This window comes from Zonotrichia albicollis, chromosome 6 (genome assembly GCF_047830755.1).
Source record: "Zonotrichia albicollis isolate bZonAlb1 chromosome 6, bZonAlb1.hap1, whole genome shotgun sequence".
Lineage (NCBI taxonomy): Eukaryota > Metazoa > Chordata > Aves > Passeriformes > Passerellidae > Zonotrichia > Zonotrichia albicollis.
The window spans coordinates 37,473,627-37,487,919 of NC_133824.1; the positions used below are offsets into that span (position 1 = coordinate 37,473,627).

At 39.8% G+C, this 14,293-nt stretch overlaps 1 protein-coding gene across 2 annotated transcripts in view; it reads right to left on the reverse strand.

The window, feature by feature from the left end:
• Positions 1–152: 152 nt before the first annotated feature.
• LRP5 (LDL receptor related protein 5) overlaps positions 153–14,293 on the reverse strand; it is a 133,010-nt gene continuing 118,869 nt past the window's right edge. For both annotated transcript variants that reach the window (XM_005491622.4, XM_074543240.1), the window contains exons 20-23: positions 11,944–12,180; positions 10,544–10,683; positions 7,583–7,680; positions 153–7,074 (exon numbers count right to left, since the gene is read on the reverse strand). In XM_005491622.4, coding sequence (XP_005491679.1) covers positions 6,813–7,074; positions 7,583–7,680; positions 10,544–10,683; positions 11,944–12,180 — 737 coding nt within the window. In that variant the 3' untranslated portion in view covers positions 153–6,812. The remainder of the gene's footprint in view (positions 7,075–7,582; positions 7,681–10,543; positions 10,684–11,943; positions 12,181–14,293) is intronic.

A 14,293-nucleotide genomic window follows, 5' to 3' on the forward strand; every position in this document is an offset into this window, starting at 1 on the left:
CCAGCTCTCACTGTTGTTGCACATTTTAAAATTAAAGCCAAGGAGACAGCACTGTCCTTATCTTAAATAGTCTCTAAAACAGTTGTGATACTGGCTGGTTGTCTCTACTCTAGGTGATGAAACAGCTTTGCTCATAAAACAGCTGCTAAGCATTTCTTTTTAAAGCATTTATTATAAAACAAAATCCACATAATCTATAGTACAAAAGCAGAGTCTGTTATCTGTACAAATATTTATACAAAATACCAGTTACTTCAAACAAGCCTTTGGTTTTGTTAACATAAAGAAACATTGCAGTTTCATAACCAGAAAATTGTTAACATACAATGGTCTGAAGTGATGACAGCCCCAAAGATTTTTTCACAACACTATTACCAAGTAATTTGTGTGTTAGAAGGCCATGCTTGGAAAAATAATTGATAAAGACTTTCGGTAACACAATAAAGATTTTATGGCGCCAATGAAAATTGTGACATGCTGAAAACAGCATTAATTTAATCCCCAAACATGTAAATATCAGTTACTGGCATTATTTTTTAAATGCTATGTATTTTTGACAGGTATTGGGATGTCTGTTGAAATAGATATGAATATATAAATCAAAGTTAACTTTAACTTGAAAGAATGCATTTGAGAGAAACTCCAATATATTACAAATTCAAAACATGCATGCTCTAAAAAAACCTCCAAAATGGTAAACTTGCAGTTAGTCCCACAACTTGTGGCTGTATGTATTTTAACTGAAGAGAACCCTAACAGTAATACAAAGCTTTGTTAAAACCAGCCGAGTACAATCTACATTTCCCCCCCAGTTTATATGTTAATCTGTTTAAAATACACAAGGCACTGAAGTATTGGGTTTGGTTGTCTTTTGAGGTAAGAAATGCTACAAAATGATACACATATAAAGCTGTAATTATTAGGCTGTTTGCAGAATACACAATTTAATATAAATATAAAAAGATTATGTGTGGGTTATATAAAATTTCTTGGTACTCTTTGTATATTCCTGTACATTTACAATAGCAGCAATTGCCATACAAGTAGGTGAGTAGGAAAGCAGTCTGGGTTAGAGTCGTGTTTATGATCCCCCAAATTTCCACAGCTGTCCTCCTGCTTTCAACACTTGGTTTTGCCTCCACAGGCTGATCAATTCCATGTACAACTACTTCCAGGCTGCAGGATGTCTGTACAAACCAAACGGGAACGTGGCTCCCTTTGTCAAGCAGCCAGGCAGGAATGCTGGCACCAGAGCGGCCCCATCCTTATCTACAGAAAGGTGCATCAGTGGGAGCACTCGCTTTCCAGAGGTGTCAATGGCGCTGAATTCGTCTGGCACCGGAGCTGTCAAACTTGCTTTTCTCCTCTGACAAGCCCTTCCAAGCACATCCTCTGCATGTATTTTGTCGATATAAATCGACCCGTTTAGGAACTGTCATTGTGATCTTCTCTCCACCAGGATTCTGCGTTGGCTGGTGAGGAGCTGGCCCTGGCTCCAGAGGTGGGCTGCACAGGGGCTGTGGTTCAGCTGGGAACAGCCAGGGTGTTGCAGCTTGTCGCAGGTGGTTGGGAGCACTGTCAGCATGTCAGGACACGGCATTTTGAAGGATTTTGTTGTAGAATGCAGAAGACATCAGACTGGTTTCCATCATTCCTATCAGCAGGCTTAACAATGATTTAAAACAAATTTTTCATTGGTTTTATTTCCTTACAGGGAGTATGATTTTATGTGAAAAAGCCCACAGCATAGCTGGCCAACTTCAAAATAAACAAATGAAAGAAAATCACCCTTTAGAAAATCTAGAGTAAGTTCTCAGGAAGGAGAGGCAGAAGACCTAACAGAATTGAAAACATCTATGCCTATTAAATATTTATTTTCATGTGTAGTAAATACCTTAAGCTGTTTAGCTAAACTTACAACTTCTGTAGAAATGGATTTTTATATACAGTGATGAACAGAAAGTGTTGCAGTACCTAAGGGAACAGCAGCAGAAACAGCAGACTCCTCTCTGAGTGCAGGATTCAGCCTTCCATGAATCTCTTACAGACAAGACAAACTTACAAGGAGAACTCTACTTATAATTCATAATTGAGTCCCAACACACAACAACCACCAAATGACTGAGCTGGAAACAGTTATCTTTGACTGTGGCTTGTCTAAGGCTCTCTCCAAGCATGGACCTTTACAAAATCTCCCTCAGCACTGTAACAGCAAATATGCCGCTTCCAGTTCAGGGCTCTGTGCCAGGCACGGTACTAATTATTGGGAACGTGCTTGCCTTCTGTTTTCATTTCCCAACATTAATGGATATAATTTGTAGTACAACTGTAAGCACAGTTACTCATTTGGACTGACTCAACATAAACCCCAACAAAATTGCAGAAGAGATCTGCTTCCAAAAATGCTTGAGGCCAACAGGACACACAACTTTAGTGATGTTTAACTGAGCACACTTGTGAAATAGCACAACATGCTGGAGTGGCTCTGAGGAAGGGCAGCACAAGAGCCCTCCCAGCAAAGGGATCTGACCCTGCAGGCCACCAAGGAGTGACATCAGCCCAGAGTTACCAGCTCTTACTTGAGTGCTCCTGCTTCCAAATCCTTTCCACTGCTGTGCACACAGCATCAGAATGTCAAAAGCCCCAGAATCCAAAGGCACCAGTTGGCATAAAAATGGAGAGAACATCATGAGCCCTGGACCTTGCACATGGTGTTCTAGATACCAGGTGGAAAACAGATCTAGGGTAAACAAGCCTGGAGATTTCCAGAAAGCCCATCCTAGGTCTGTAAAACAGGTATTGAGGGAACAGGGAATTTTGTTGTTACTTTGAAAGGAATCAGAACTTTTAGGGAAGTGCCTGTACCTTTGCAAACCACAGAAATGAAGGCTTGTTACTGAAAATCAATTCAATTTTTCCAAAAGAATTTTGTTTCCCACTCATTTCTGCCTTCCTCTTTAGAATATGCTGATAATGGCATAATCTCATTTTTAGACACAGAGCATTTTGTACTATAACACTATCCTGAAGAAATTATTATTTGTCATACATATGGATTTAGCTTAATCTTAGCCTAAGTGCACTCTAGTGATCTGTCCAGACAGAAGAAATCTGAGTAAGAAATCTAAGTAAGGCAGCTGGGATAGTACTCATGAAGTTTCCTTTGACTCATCCAGAACAAATTCACTATCTCTAGTTATTAAAATTTAAAGGTGCAGTGGCTATAGACCAGTATAGCTTGAGTCAAGCTATAATTTCAAAAACTGTACCTTGAAATGAAGGAATCCTTGACTGTCAAAGATGATTACTTGTCAGTTTACCTTACAGCCTCACACTGCTGCTACACCTGCCCTGCAGATGGGACAAATGGGACAAATTCTACAGGAGGCAGGACCCAAGGGGCTGCTGTCACGGCAGCACTGCAGGACAGGTAAGGGGCTCTCTGCTGGGCCATCTGTCCTTTACACCTGACACAGAACCTGCCCATCACTGGCTGCTCTTCAGACACCATTCCTTATTACATCCTGAGCTGTTTCAAGTGCTAATATGCAGTCACAATGGGCTTGGAAAGTAGTGGTTGAAAACACTGATTCAAGTACTCACAAGCTCACACAGGTAGCTGAATCACATGTACCCCTCTGTAGGTTCCTAGGGTAGAACTTTTAAAATACTTCAGTCAGCTTTCTCACAGAAAACTTCTGAGTTATTAAAACCATGCTTAAGCCTCACCAAAAGGCAACTTTCCCCTCCACATTTCCTATTCATCCCTCAACTGCCAGAATTTCTCATATGCACTCTCTAATGCCCTGCATCCTACTCCCATCCTTATCTGGAAGAAAACAGCACCTATTTTCTATGATTTAGCCTGAAAGTTCACAGGATGGAAACCACTAAGAACACAGTGGGGATATTCTGAAAAAAAGTAGTTCTTATTGCTCAGATTTTCTTCCTGGTCTTTTCTAACACCTGGAGTGCAGTATTCCTTTTAAAGTATATAGTCCACAGCAATCAAAAATAATATTTAGTATTTAAATGTTAAGATGCTAAATTTGTATACAAATTTTTTTTGGAAAAGGCTTTTAGTGTCAGTAATATGGAGCAGTGTATTGATTTTCATCACCAAAATTCAAGTGCCTCAGAGAAGGCAATTCCTCAGCAAATATCAACAGCAAGAAGCTATGAATGTTCAACTAAAATAAAAATGAACACTTAATTCACCCAATCCAGCAAATGCTTCCTTCCTTCTTAAGACCTAAGCTCCAAAAGAATGTGACTCTTTAGGTAGTTCAGCTCTCTTTAGGTTGTAAAAATGCTAATTTTCTTGGACTCGATTCCAATGTTTCTAATAGGATACAAATCTTCAGATGAAGTGGTTAGGATTCTAATAGTTATGGCTCTTAAAAAAGATCAGTGGTTTAATGAAAAAAAATTGAGTAATTCTGCATCCATTCCTCTGTAATCACAGGAATAGAAGAAAATTAATGTGGTATATCTCTAAGCTGACATGAAACAACTAATGAATTCATTATAAATAGTGAATAGTTATCAAGCAGAAAATTATGTATGATATGAAATTGGACTACCAACTGCTGTAATGCAGAACAAATACTCTTTTATACAACTCATGTGGCACATAAAATATCCTGGGGATGTATATTCCTAATTTAGATAGTTGAAATATGATCACATGAGAATTGCTTTCTTTCACCAAACCATCAGTTCAGAGATTGGCTAAGTCACACCAAGAGTAACAAACTATGACCTTGCCCATCACAGCATAGTACAAAATTGCTAATGTTGATAGGGGATGAGGAAAGAACTCATTCTTCAACTCCATTTCTGTAATCTTCTCTATGAAAAAAAGCACATCCTCTTTGTGCTTAATCTCTCAAGTAAAAATTTAGACACGAAAGTAGTAAAAGCTACTTTAGGAGTTTTAGTAACACACCAGTGACAGCACAAATCCTATTCTTGAAATACGCAGACAGGAAAAACAGATCTGGACTAACAAATCTGAAAACACAAAGTGGATCAGAACACTGTGGTCCCAGCCCTTCCACCACCACAACAAAGACCTCTCTCCTGGAGTTATAGGGTTCCTCTGATGTGCTCTCAAATAACTTGCTAAAAAGACCCAAAGCCAAGTACAATTTTAGTTCAAACAAGAAAAAAACGTTCATTGTTGCCATCAATATTAAAGCTGTTGAAAGCCCAACACATCTGTTACTGAGCAGCTGCAGAAACAGGTGCAAGTTTGCATATTCAGGACTTCCTTCAGATGTCCCAAGCAGGCACTCACATTATCATCACCAGTGCTGAATTTATAAAGTGCCATACAATACCCAATGCCTTTTGCTACAGAGAAAGAGCAATTAAAACAAAAATTTGTCTTCCGAATTTGAAAGAGAATAATTTTAGCTCCCCCATTCTCTAATTTTTTTTTGTAGGAATGGAAACAAGCACTTTGTTGATCTTGATGTCCTGAGCAGTTTGTACAAGTTAATCATTTTTATACCAACATGAATAGAAAAGTAATATTTGTCTTTTCTCCTTCTTCTGTTCTTTTTTCTACCTATTTCTAAATCTGAATAGTGTGGCAAATTTTTATGAGATAGCTAAACTGATTTTTGATTTTTTTGAGCTATGCAGATACCATTTTTCTACAAACACCGGTTGAAACTCAAACAACTTTCCTCATTTGAATACAAGTGACCATTTTGTTCCACTTTGGAAAATGAATATTAAAGAGATGAAGCAATTCTCTGATCAAGTCAGCACGGGTGAGTACCTCAGAAACCTGGCACAGTGATTACAGGACTTTTGAGAAAAAGAAAACTTGCACTGTGTTTTAAGAAGCAGCTGACCATTACAACTTCTTCCCAGACAGTCACCAAAGCTTCATAGGGAATGAAGGAGCTTGGTTGCATCACTATTAAAATGGTGAGTCTGAGCAAATCTGCAGTTTGTTGGGCCTTTCTCTTAGCTTAAATACCACTTTAAACGTGACCCTTGCTGTCACCCACAGGTCAGTACAACTTCTGCTACCATCCACCCAGTCTGGCAAGGAACTGATTGGGCCTAAAGCAAGTTTTTTAGGACTGATCTTATTTAGCCTGAATCAGTTACAGAGTTGGCCATGTGCACAGTGCCACTGCCATGAGGTAGGACGTGATGCCTGTGGGTTCAGTTAACCTGGAAGGTTTGGCCAAGAGAAGTGTTCTTTCAGGTCAATGCTGAGCAGATGGAGAGGGAGGTTTGAAATTCAGGTCTTGGCCCTCAAGCTCTGCTGGGAAGCTTCAGCTCACTTGCAAACAGGAGCATCTAAGGGTTGTGATCCTGCACGTTTTCTTCCACTGGTGGGGCAGGGATGATACGAACAATTGTATTTAAATGTTTTTTTTTCTCTAGGAATAAGCCTGCATCTTTCTTTAAATGACCTTCCTCCCACAAGCCACTTAGTTTTCTTGCCTCACATTAACAAAAGAACTTTATACACTTTTTGCTTGTAAAAACGTGGCTTAAAAATGCAGAAAGTTTCAACATTCCCTCCCCAAATCCTTTGGAGACTGAGTCATTTACATGACTTCAAAAAGGCAAATATGGCACAAAAGAATGGAAATTAAGTTAAAAAAATCAATTTTATAAATATTCTTCCTCTGTACAATTTTTCACAGCCCCACCCCTCCCACCCATTTTTATTCACATTTAGTTTTGTTTAATTCCCACCCAGATTTATTTTTAAATCATAAAATATATATTTTAAATCTGTTCATATTTTAAAATATTTACAGGAAAAGTTCCTTCTGTTGAGGTCATGAAGAGTCTGTACAAGGAGAGGGTGGAGGGGGGTAGAGGTGAAAATAGCTTCGTTCCGTGGCAGGAGACGGAGGGCAACTCTCTTCTGCCGACATGTACTGACTGCGAGGTGTGGGAGGAGGGGGGTAAGGGTCTGAGTCTGAATTTAAATCTATGTAGTATTTGTTGGCCTTCCATCGACTCGTGGTGTAGTCACTGTCACAGACATCTGTGCTGCACGGGGTTGTGGGTGGAGCTATCCCTCGTATCAGGTACGGCCTGCAGGAAACCAAAAAAGACAAAAGCACATGCGTTAGTTGGAATCTGGGGTGCAAAGAAGGAAAAAATAAAGAGATTGAACAGCTCTGTGTGTTCAGCCAAGATGCCTGCTCATTAATACTATGTGAGCCTTCATTCAGACTCTTAGAGAAATCCAACAAGAAGTACCTGAACTCTTGTTTTTCAATTGTTCTTCAATTTTGAATGTCACAACTACCCTCAGCCAGCACCACATTCTTCCAGCCCCTAACCTACCAGAGGAGACCACTATGACCACTTAACCCAGTCAATAACAAATAGATTTACTCATGAAAGAGTTTTAAGAGAAGAGAATGAGCAGAAAACACCAACAGGGATGCTCATGGACTGTTACATAGCAATATAATGTACATAATTGGAATGCTCATTTATTAACAGAGGAAAAGATTTTTAAATGAAGTCTGAACAAGATCCAGAACTAAAGGCAGATAAACAGAAGATTTAGCAAACCTTTTTATCTGAACTGTACCTGTAAGATCTTGTGTTTGAAGGAATGTTTGAGGAATAAAACATCTCTGCATTGTATAAGGAGCGATCGGTAGCTGGGGAAGGTGGAGGGTTCAAAATCTAGAAACAACAGGAAAAAAAAGTGTGAAATTTTGGGTTAATTATACAGTTTTATTTAGATTGAAAATAGTATTGATGCCTTCACCATGTCATTCATCCTTATTCTAGTTTGCTCTCCTAGCTGCTTGGATGTGTTAATGCATTTTTAAAGATCACAGATGTTCATTACAAGACTTTGGACTTAGGTACTGTGCAGGCCTTCAAATTTCTCAGTACAGGGAATTTTCTTCCTTGCCACATCTGCTATTATGCTGGAAGGCTGGACTAAAGCTGGAAATGAGACCCAGTTTGGGTGAATCTGAGTGCACTTCCTTGGACATAAGGACTGATAGCATCCTCAGCAGATGCTATTGGAAATAAAATATGTTCCACTCCCAGACCCTAAAATGTCCCCAGTCAATAGTAGGGTCAGGAAGCCAAGTTCCTCTACTATAACTAATAAAACTCCATCCTTCCCTGAACACTTCATTTACACTCTTGTTCTGTAAACATATAGTTTTGTCAGAGTTCACAATGCAAAAAGCCTGTGAGCTAAAAAATATTTATAGCCTGTCTATGTGTGCATATAGACAGCATACACACACATATGGCTCAGCTATGAGTGCTTACACACTCACAGGTTACTGGTAGCCTTCACATAGGAAAACGTTTAGCAGGCTTCACAATTATTTAGGATTCTTCCACCATCAGGAAGTTGAACCTCTGACACAGCCATTAGGGCATTGGCCTAAACCTAAGAAGAGCACTTTATCTTTTCCAGTGTGGAAAATTACATCATTGCTGTTGATTGAGCCTTGCTACCAATGTGCACATCTTGAGCACTGCCTGCCCTGGGCATTCAGCCAACTCATGGCCTGCCCCATTGACCATCCTTCCTCTGCCTCTGCTCCTCTCCCACAAAAACACTCTAAAGTCACTGAGTGGAGATCATTGTCTGGGTCTTCACTGTGCAGCATCCAGCAAAGTGATTTCTGGCCTTTGAGCTGAGCTCACTGTTACTTATACTGACAAGCCCTGCCCCCAGATTCATGTGAAGGGAGACAACCTTTGCCAGCTGGGGCGTGATGAGTAACTACCCGAAGGCCATCTTTCAGAAATCTTCCTCCTTGGAGGAGCACTGCTACTTGTGGATTCACTCCTATTGACACCCTGAGCTGCATCAGTAGCACTTCATGTTGAGACTAAATACAGCGAACAGTGTCAGCCAGGACGCCTGTAGCCAGATTCTCAGGTATGTAAACGGCATAACTTCATTGACACCGATTCTTTCCCAGATTCTATTCACTGAAGCACCTCTCAGTACCACTAAGATGTGTTAAACAAACCAAAAAAGCCAAGAAAATGAAGATGCTCAGATCTATCCTTCTGGTTATGATCATAAAGCTGGGTAATTAGCTACCACGCAGAACTCACCAAAACACTTGGATTAAGCAGTACCTCAATGTAACAAAGCCCTTGCAATAGCTTCCTTCTAAGAACCCAGCATGCTTTTCATGAAGGAAATAGTGGTATCATCCCTGCAGGCCCCAGCAGACACAGCAAAGTGTGGAAAAAGAATTCCCAGCAACAGTCAGATTAACTTTGGCCAGAAGTCAAACGGGAGAGTTGATCTTTTGACCGACACAGATCCCATAGAATCACACAGGCAGATCAGCTCTTGGGCTTCTTTTCTCTTTCAAGCTTTATTTAAGTGTTTTTTCAGTTCATCCTTTTTAGCATGGTACTGACACATCAATCAGGTCTAGCATGAAATTGTTCAGCACATTACAGAGACACTGGTGATGCATGAGACAAGCTAAATTAAGAGGGTTGCTGAGTTCCTGACTTCCTCTGCTTCTTGATGGCCTCACAATGCAAGAGGTATGTACCCAATTTTACCTTACCAACAGATAAGCTCACAAGCCTCTCTTTTTCATTTTTGCCCTTCTTAAACGGACAGAAAGTACCTTTGTAACTGGCCAAAATGCCATCAATCAAAATGCCCACACAGACCATAACAGCTTACGTGTAAACATAAATGCAGGTATACCCACACAGTGTGTGGGCTCCTGATTCAATGTTACACAAAAATCCCCTCCACAGCTGGCAGATCAACTCTGGCAGCTTCTTTTGTGTACCTAAAATCCAATGGATGTACTGCTCAGAAGCACAATGGAAAAAAATAAACTCATGACAAAATATGCTGGCAAACAGGAACCTTTGTATGTCTCTCCTAGATATTCAGAGAGGACTCTTTCCATTCTGAATATACATGTCGGAATTTGTGAAACTGTGATATGGGGACAAGAATTCTGTCACTTTTAACACTCAAAAGTCAGAAATGGAGCTAAATTATAGCTGAAAAAAAGTAAAGTAACCTCTGCCTCACCCTGCTGTACCAGTATTTTCCCCCAGTGCATGCACTTGGTTTTCTAAATCTACAATCTACACTTGATCTAAACAGCAAGTCAAGCTTATTTCATACATATTTGTATTCCAGTCCCCTTTCATTTTTGCTTGCCTTATTATTCCATGTGTCCCTGCAGCATTAGGCAGTGCAAAATGTCATTGGGCCATGGCCACCAGAGTTAACAAAGGAGGTGGCATCTCCAAGGGAAAAACAGAAGTATCCAGGGACAAACCTGCTGAGTATCACTGATAACAAAACATTTTGGACATCACAGAGCACTGTATAATCCTGATGGACTACAACAAAGCCATTTTGTGAAGTTTGTGAGTGTCAAAATGGGCCTGGATATCATAAACAGTAACACCCAAGAGTTGTTAACAGTTGTTAACATCTACTTAGTAAGCCCAAAATTTCACCTTTCCTTTCTTCAGAAGCAGGAGATACCCAATTCACTGGTGTATTTCCCAGACATACCTGTGGATAGAAAGTGGCTTTAGTGCTGGATGAGCTGCTTGAAGATGCTCCAGTAACATGATTTCTGTCATACAAAGGGGCACCACTGCTTCCTCCCATGAGACTCATGGAGCTAATCATGGACTTTCCACAAGAGATGCCTGCATTGAAACAGAGAGGAAGACAAGGTTAGATACACCACAGTGTTATCTCTTAATGCCAGACAGAAACCAAATCCCTAGCTTTGCAAACCCATGCAATGATAATGGTTGTCACACCTTGGGAAGAGTGCTTTATGTAAAAATTTCACGATTACAGGAACAGACACTTTTTGTAAAGAAAACATTTCACCCTCAGACCACCTACTGACTCACTGCAGCACTGAACTCACAATCTACTATCACACTGCTGAGAAAGGAATCTTCAGAACAGCAGATCCAAACTGCTCACCCAAATTAAAGAAGAAATTTTCCAGTAAACAAACTTAGGCAGTTGCAAGACAAACCCCATTATACAAGGTGCCCCAAAAAACCAAGCTTGAGACCTCCCAAGTTTCCATTTCCATTGCAAAAAATTCAATTGCAAGTAAATGAAAAACTGCAAAACTCAAAATTTTTGTTAAAAATAATCACAGCAAAAATTGAAAATCAGCAGAGACAAAAGGAAGGAAACCTAAGTTAGAGGAAAATGGAAGACATCATTCTCCAGTCTGTTTTACTTGATTATACTCTTAACTCAGACAATTAATTTTCAGCTTCTTCCTGTCAGACTATTCAGTGCTAACGTAAGAGTTCAGTCTGGGAAGTTTTCAGAAATTTTTTTTTCAAATGCAAGAAATATTTATTACAAGCAGAGTAAGTATTTGTAATCATCATTCATGATTATATATCCTTCTTGGAAATGCCATGGTATTAGAAACCTGTCTTTTCTTAAGAATTAGCATAAATAATAAGATTTTCAGCTGTTGTAATTTGTCACAACAATATGGATTAGAAAAAGCTAACAAATATGGATGAGAATCAGAATGACAGCTTGGTTTAGCACCTACAGAAGTACAGATGAAAACCACTGATACTTGCTTTAATTAGAAAAGCTTTAGTGTGAAGTCCAATTTAAAACATCCCTGCAAAGATTTCACCTGCAATTTTTTCATCCTCTAATTTTATCTCCTACCACAAAAACCTCTTGATAACCACAGTAACATAATTTAAGCAGGAATAGCCGATCACAGCCATTAAAGTGCAAGAAAAGCTAATAGATTTTACATACTTGATTCAAATGCCAGATTCATCCCAAAACCACCGAGCAGACCAACATCTAATATCTGCTCTTTGAAAACTCCACACCCAGCAGCCTTTATCCCGTGTAAAACTCCAAACGCAGACAATGGAATGGTGCTGCTGGGATGCAAGCACCCTTACCAGTGAAGGTGCCGTGCTGAGAGCTGCCCGGAGCGATGAAATTGAGGGGCACGTGCGGGGTGCCGCTGACGTACTCGTGCGGGAAGGGGCTGTTGGGCCCCGCGTAGCGCTGGCACACCACGCGCTGGCACACAAAGTACATCCCCCCCATGACAAACAGGGACAGGATTATCCCAATGACAGGGCCAATGGCACTGCTGTGCGGCTGCGACTCGTCTGAGGCTGGCTTCGATTTTTCTGCAAAGAGAGGAGAAGGAAATGAAACGTGGCCGTTAAACATGGAGCAGTGTACGTGCTGCTGTCCTGGAGCTCATTCAGCAAATCAGGGAGCACACAGCCATTCACAGTGCCCTTAAAAGCATCTGCATCACACTCAGGCATCCGTGACTCCAGATACTCTGATTCAGTACACAGGACTTCATGCTTCCTCTTCCCCTCCATAAAGCAGTATGAGCAAAGTACTCTTCTTTTTGTTGAGCAATTTATCTTGTAACAGGATTACTTCTCATGATAGAACACAGGTATAGAAAGTTTCCTTTTCTTTCCTGCCCTCTAAAGTCAATGGGCCAAAGATGGAGGATACTCATAAATATTAAGTCCTTAATCAGAGAGGATTGCCCTCTCAAAAGCCATTTGGGCTAGCAATAACATGAAAAATCAAGAAAATTTACCAGTAGGGAAGGTACCGTATATACTAAGCAGTGGATGTCTTCCTAGCCAATACAGTTCTTGAAACAGAATACTTTTCCTTCCTAAAATATTACTTGCTTTCAAAGAAACCCTACCTTATAAACTGGAAGGAAAACACAATCCAAAGTATCTCAATCATTATTTTTCCCCTTATGTAGCTGAATGTTAAACAATAAAAGGTGCTGCAGTATTTGAGATAATCTACACCTCACATCTCTCCCTGATTATGGGTAACACATTCAAAATTCTTGCCAGATAAACCTGACACCTCCCTGTTTTTCACATATGCAATGGTCTTCAGGGAAAGCAATTTTTTCCATGTGACTCACACATTTATAATTTTATTCTTTAACATACAATAATAGATATATTCAAAAAGTCAAGAAATCAAAATAAACTTGTCCAAACTTTACATGCTCTGTTCTAACTATAGACCTCTTCCCCCTTGTTGAAGTTGTAAGTGCAAGGGTTCATATAAGATTCAGGCCTTCACTTCATAAAATTTTTCTCCAGTGGTTCTGGTTTCAATCTCAGTGGAAGGGAATGAAAAACAACTGAAAATTAGAGAAGGAAGATAAGGAAATACAAAGATCTAGGAATACACTCTTAACAGCTCAGCATCTAGAACTTATTTCTGTCTTAAAGTTTTTATCTTTTTTTCACACTTATCAGTGCATGACAACTTTTATGTCAGCTAAGATCCTAATTTTCAAATAGTCAGACTAGTTCAGCCACAATACCAAAAAAAAAAGCAAAGCCAAAATTAAAACATGTTCTCAAATTAGCTATTTTAAAACACACAATTCTCAATTTGGTTAAACCCAGCTTCTTTTGAATGCAAGATGCTTATCTAAAAGGTAGCAATCATTTTTATTCCCTACTTGAGTTCTTTCCCTCAGTCAAGGGGGAAACCACAGAATGCTCTGTTCCACCAAGAGGTTCACAGGAGACAATCCTATGTCTACATAAAGACACATTTAAACCAGTTAAGACCTAACTGCAGGACTGGACCCAAAGTGCAAACAGGAAACAGCTGCATTAACTTGGCAGCAAGAAAGTTTGCCAAGTGCATGAAGAAACTGAAGGAGAAAAAGGAAATAAAAAAGAGGAAGAAGTGTTCTTATATTATCCAGGAAACTGGAGGAACTGGATGAAAGCTAAAGAGATAAAGAAGATGTGGGAGAAGTATGTTCAGTTTGAAATTTTCAACAATTTCTGTCTCCATTCTTTTTGCCTTTTTTTCTATTCACAACTAGGGTTCCTTTCACCATTCTTACTCATGAATAAACTTTTCCTTGCAGTATCCACAATGAAGATGGAAGGAAGAAACAAGGCTACCTTGGACCAAACCTGGTGAACCCTCCTCTCATCCCAGCAGTGGCACAGCTTCTGACAACTGGCGCTTCAAAACATGACAAATCTAAGATATTAAAAACTTCACAACCCACTAAGGCTGGTCCTATAGGCAATGTAAGTGCAGCATTTCTCTACACAAACCCAGTGCAAGCTATTTGTTCAAAATGAGCTACAGATAGAGCAGCACAACTATCTGCTTTTATTCTAGAATGCTTTGTTTCAGCTATTGTGCTAAACCATTTGTGTGATTCTAAATGTTCCTTCCATCTGCCGCATTGCCTGAATATTTCATGCTCTAGTCACC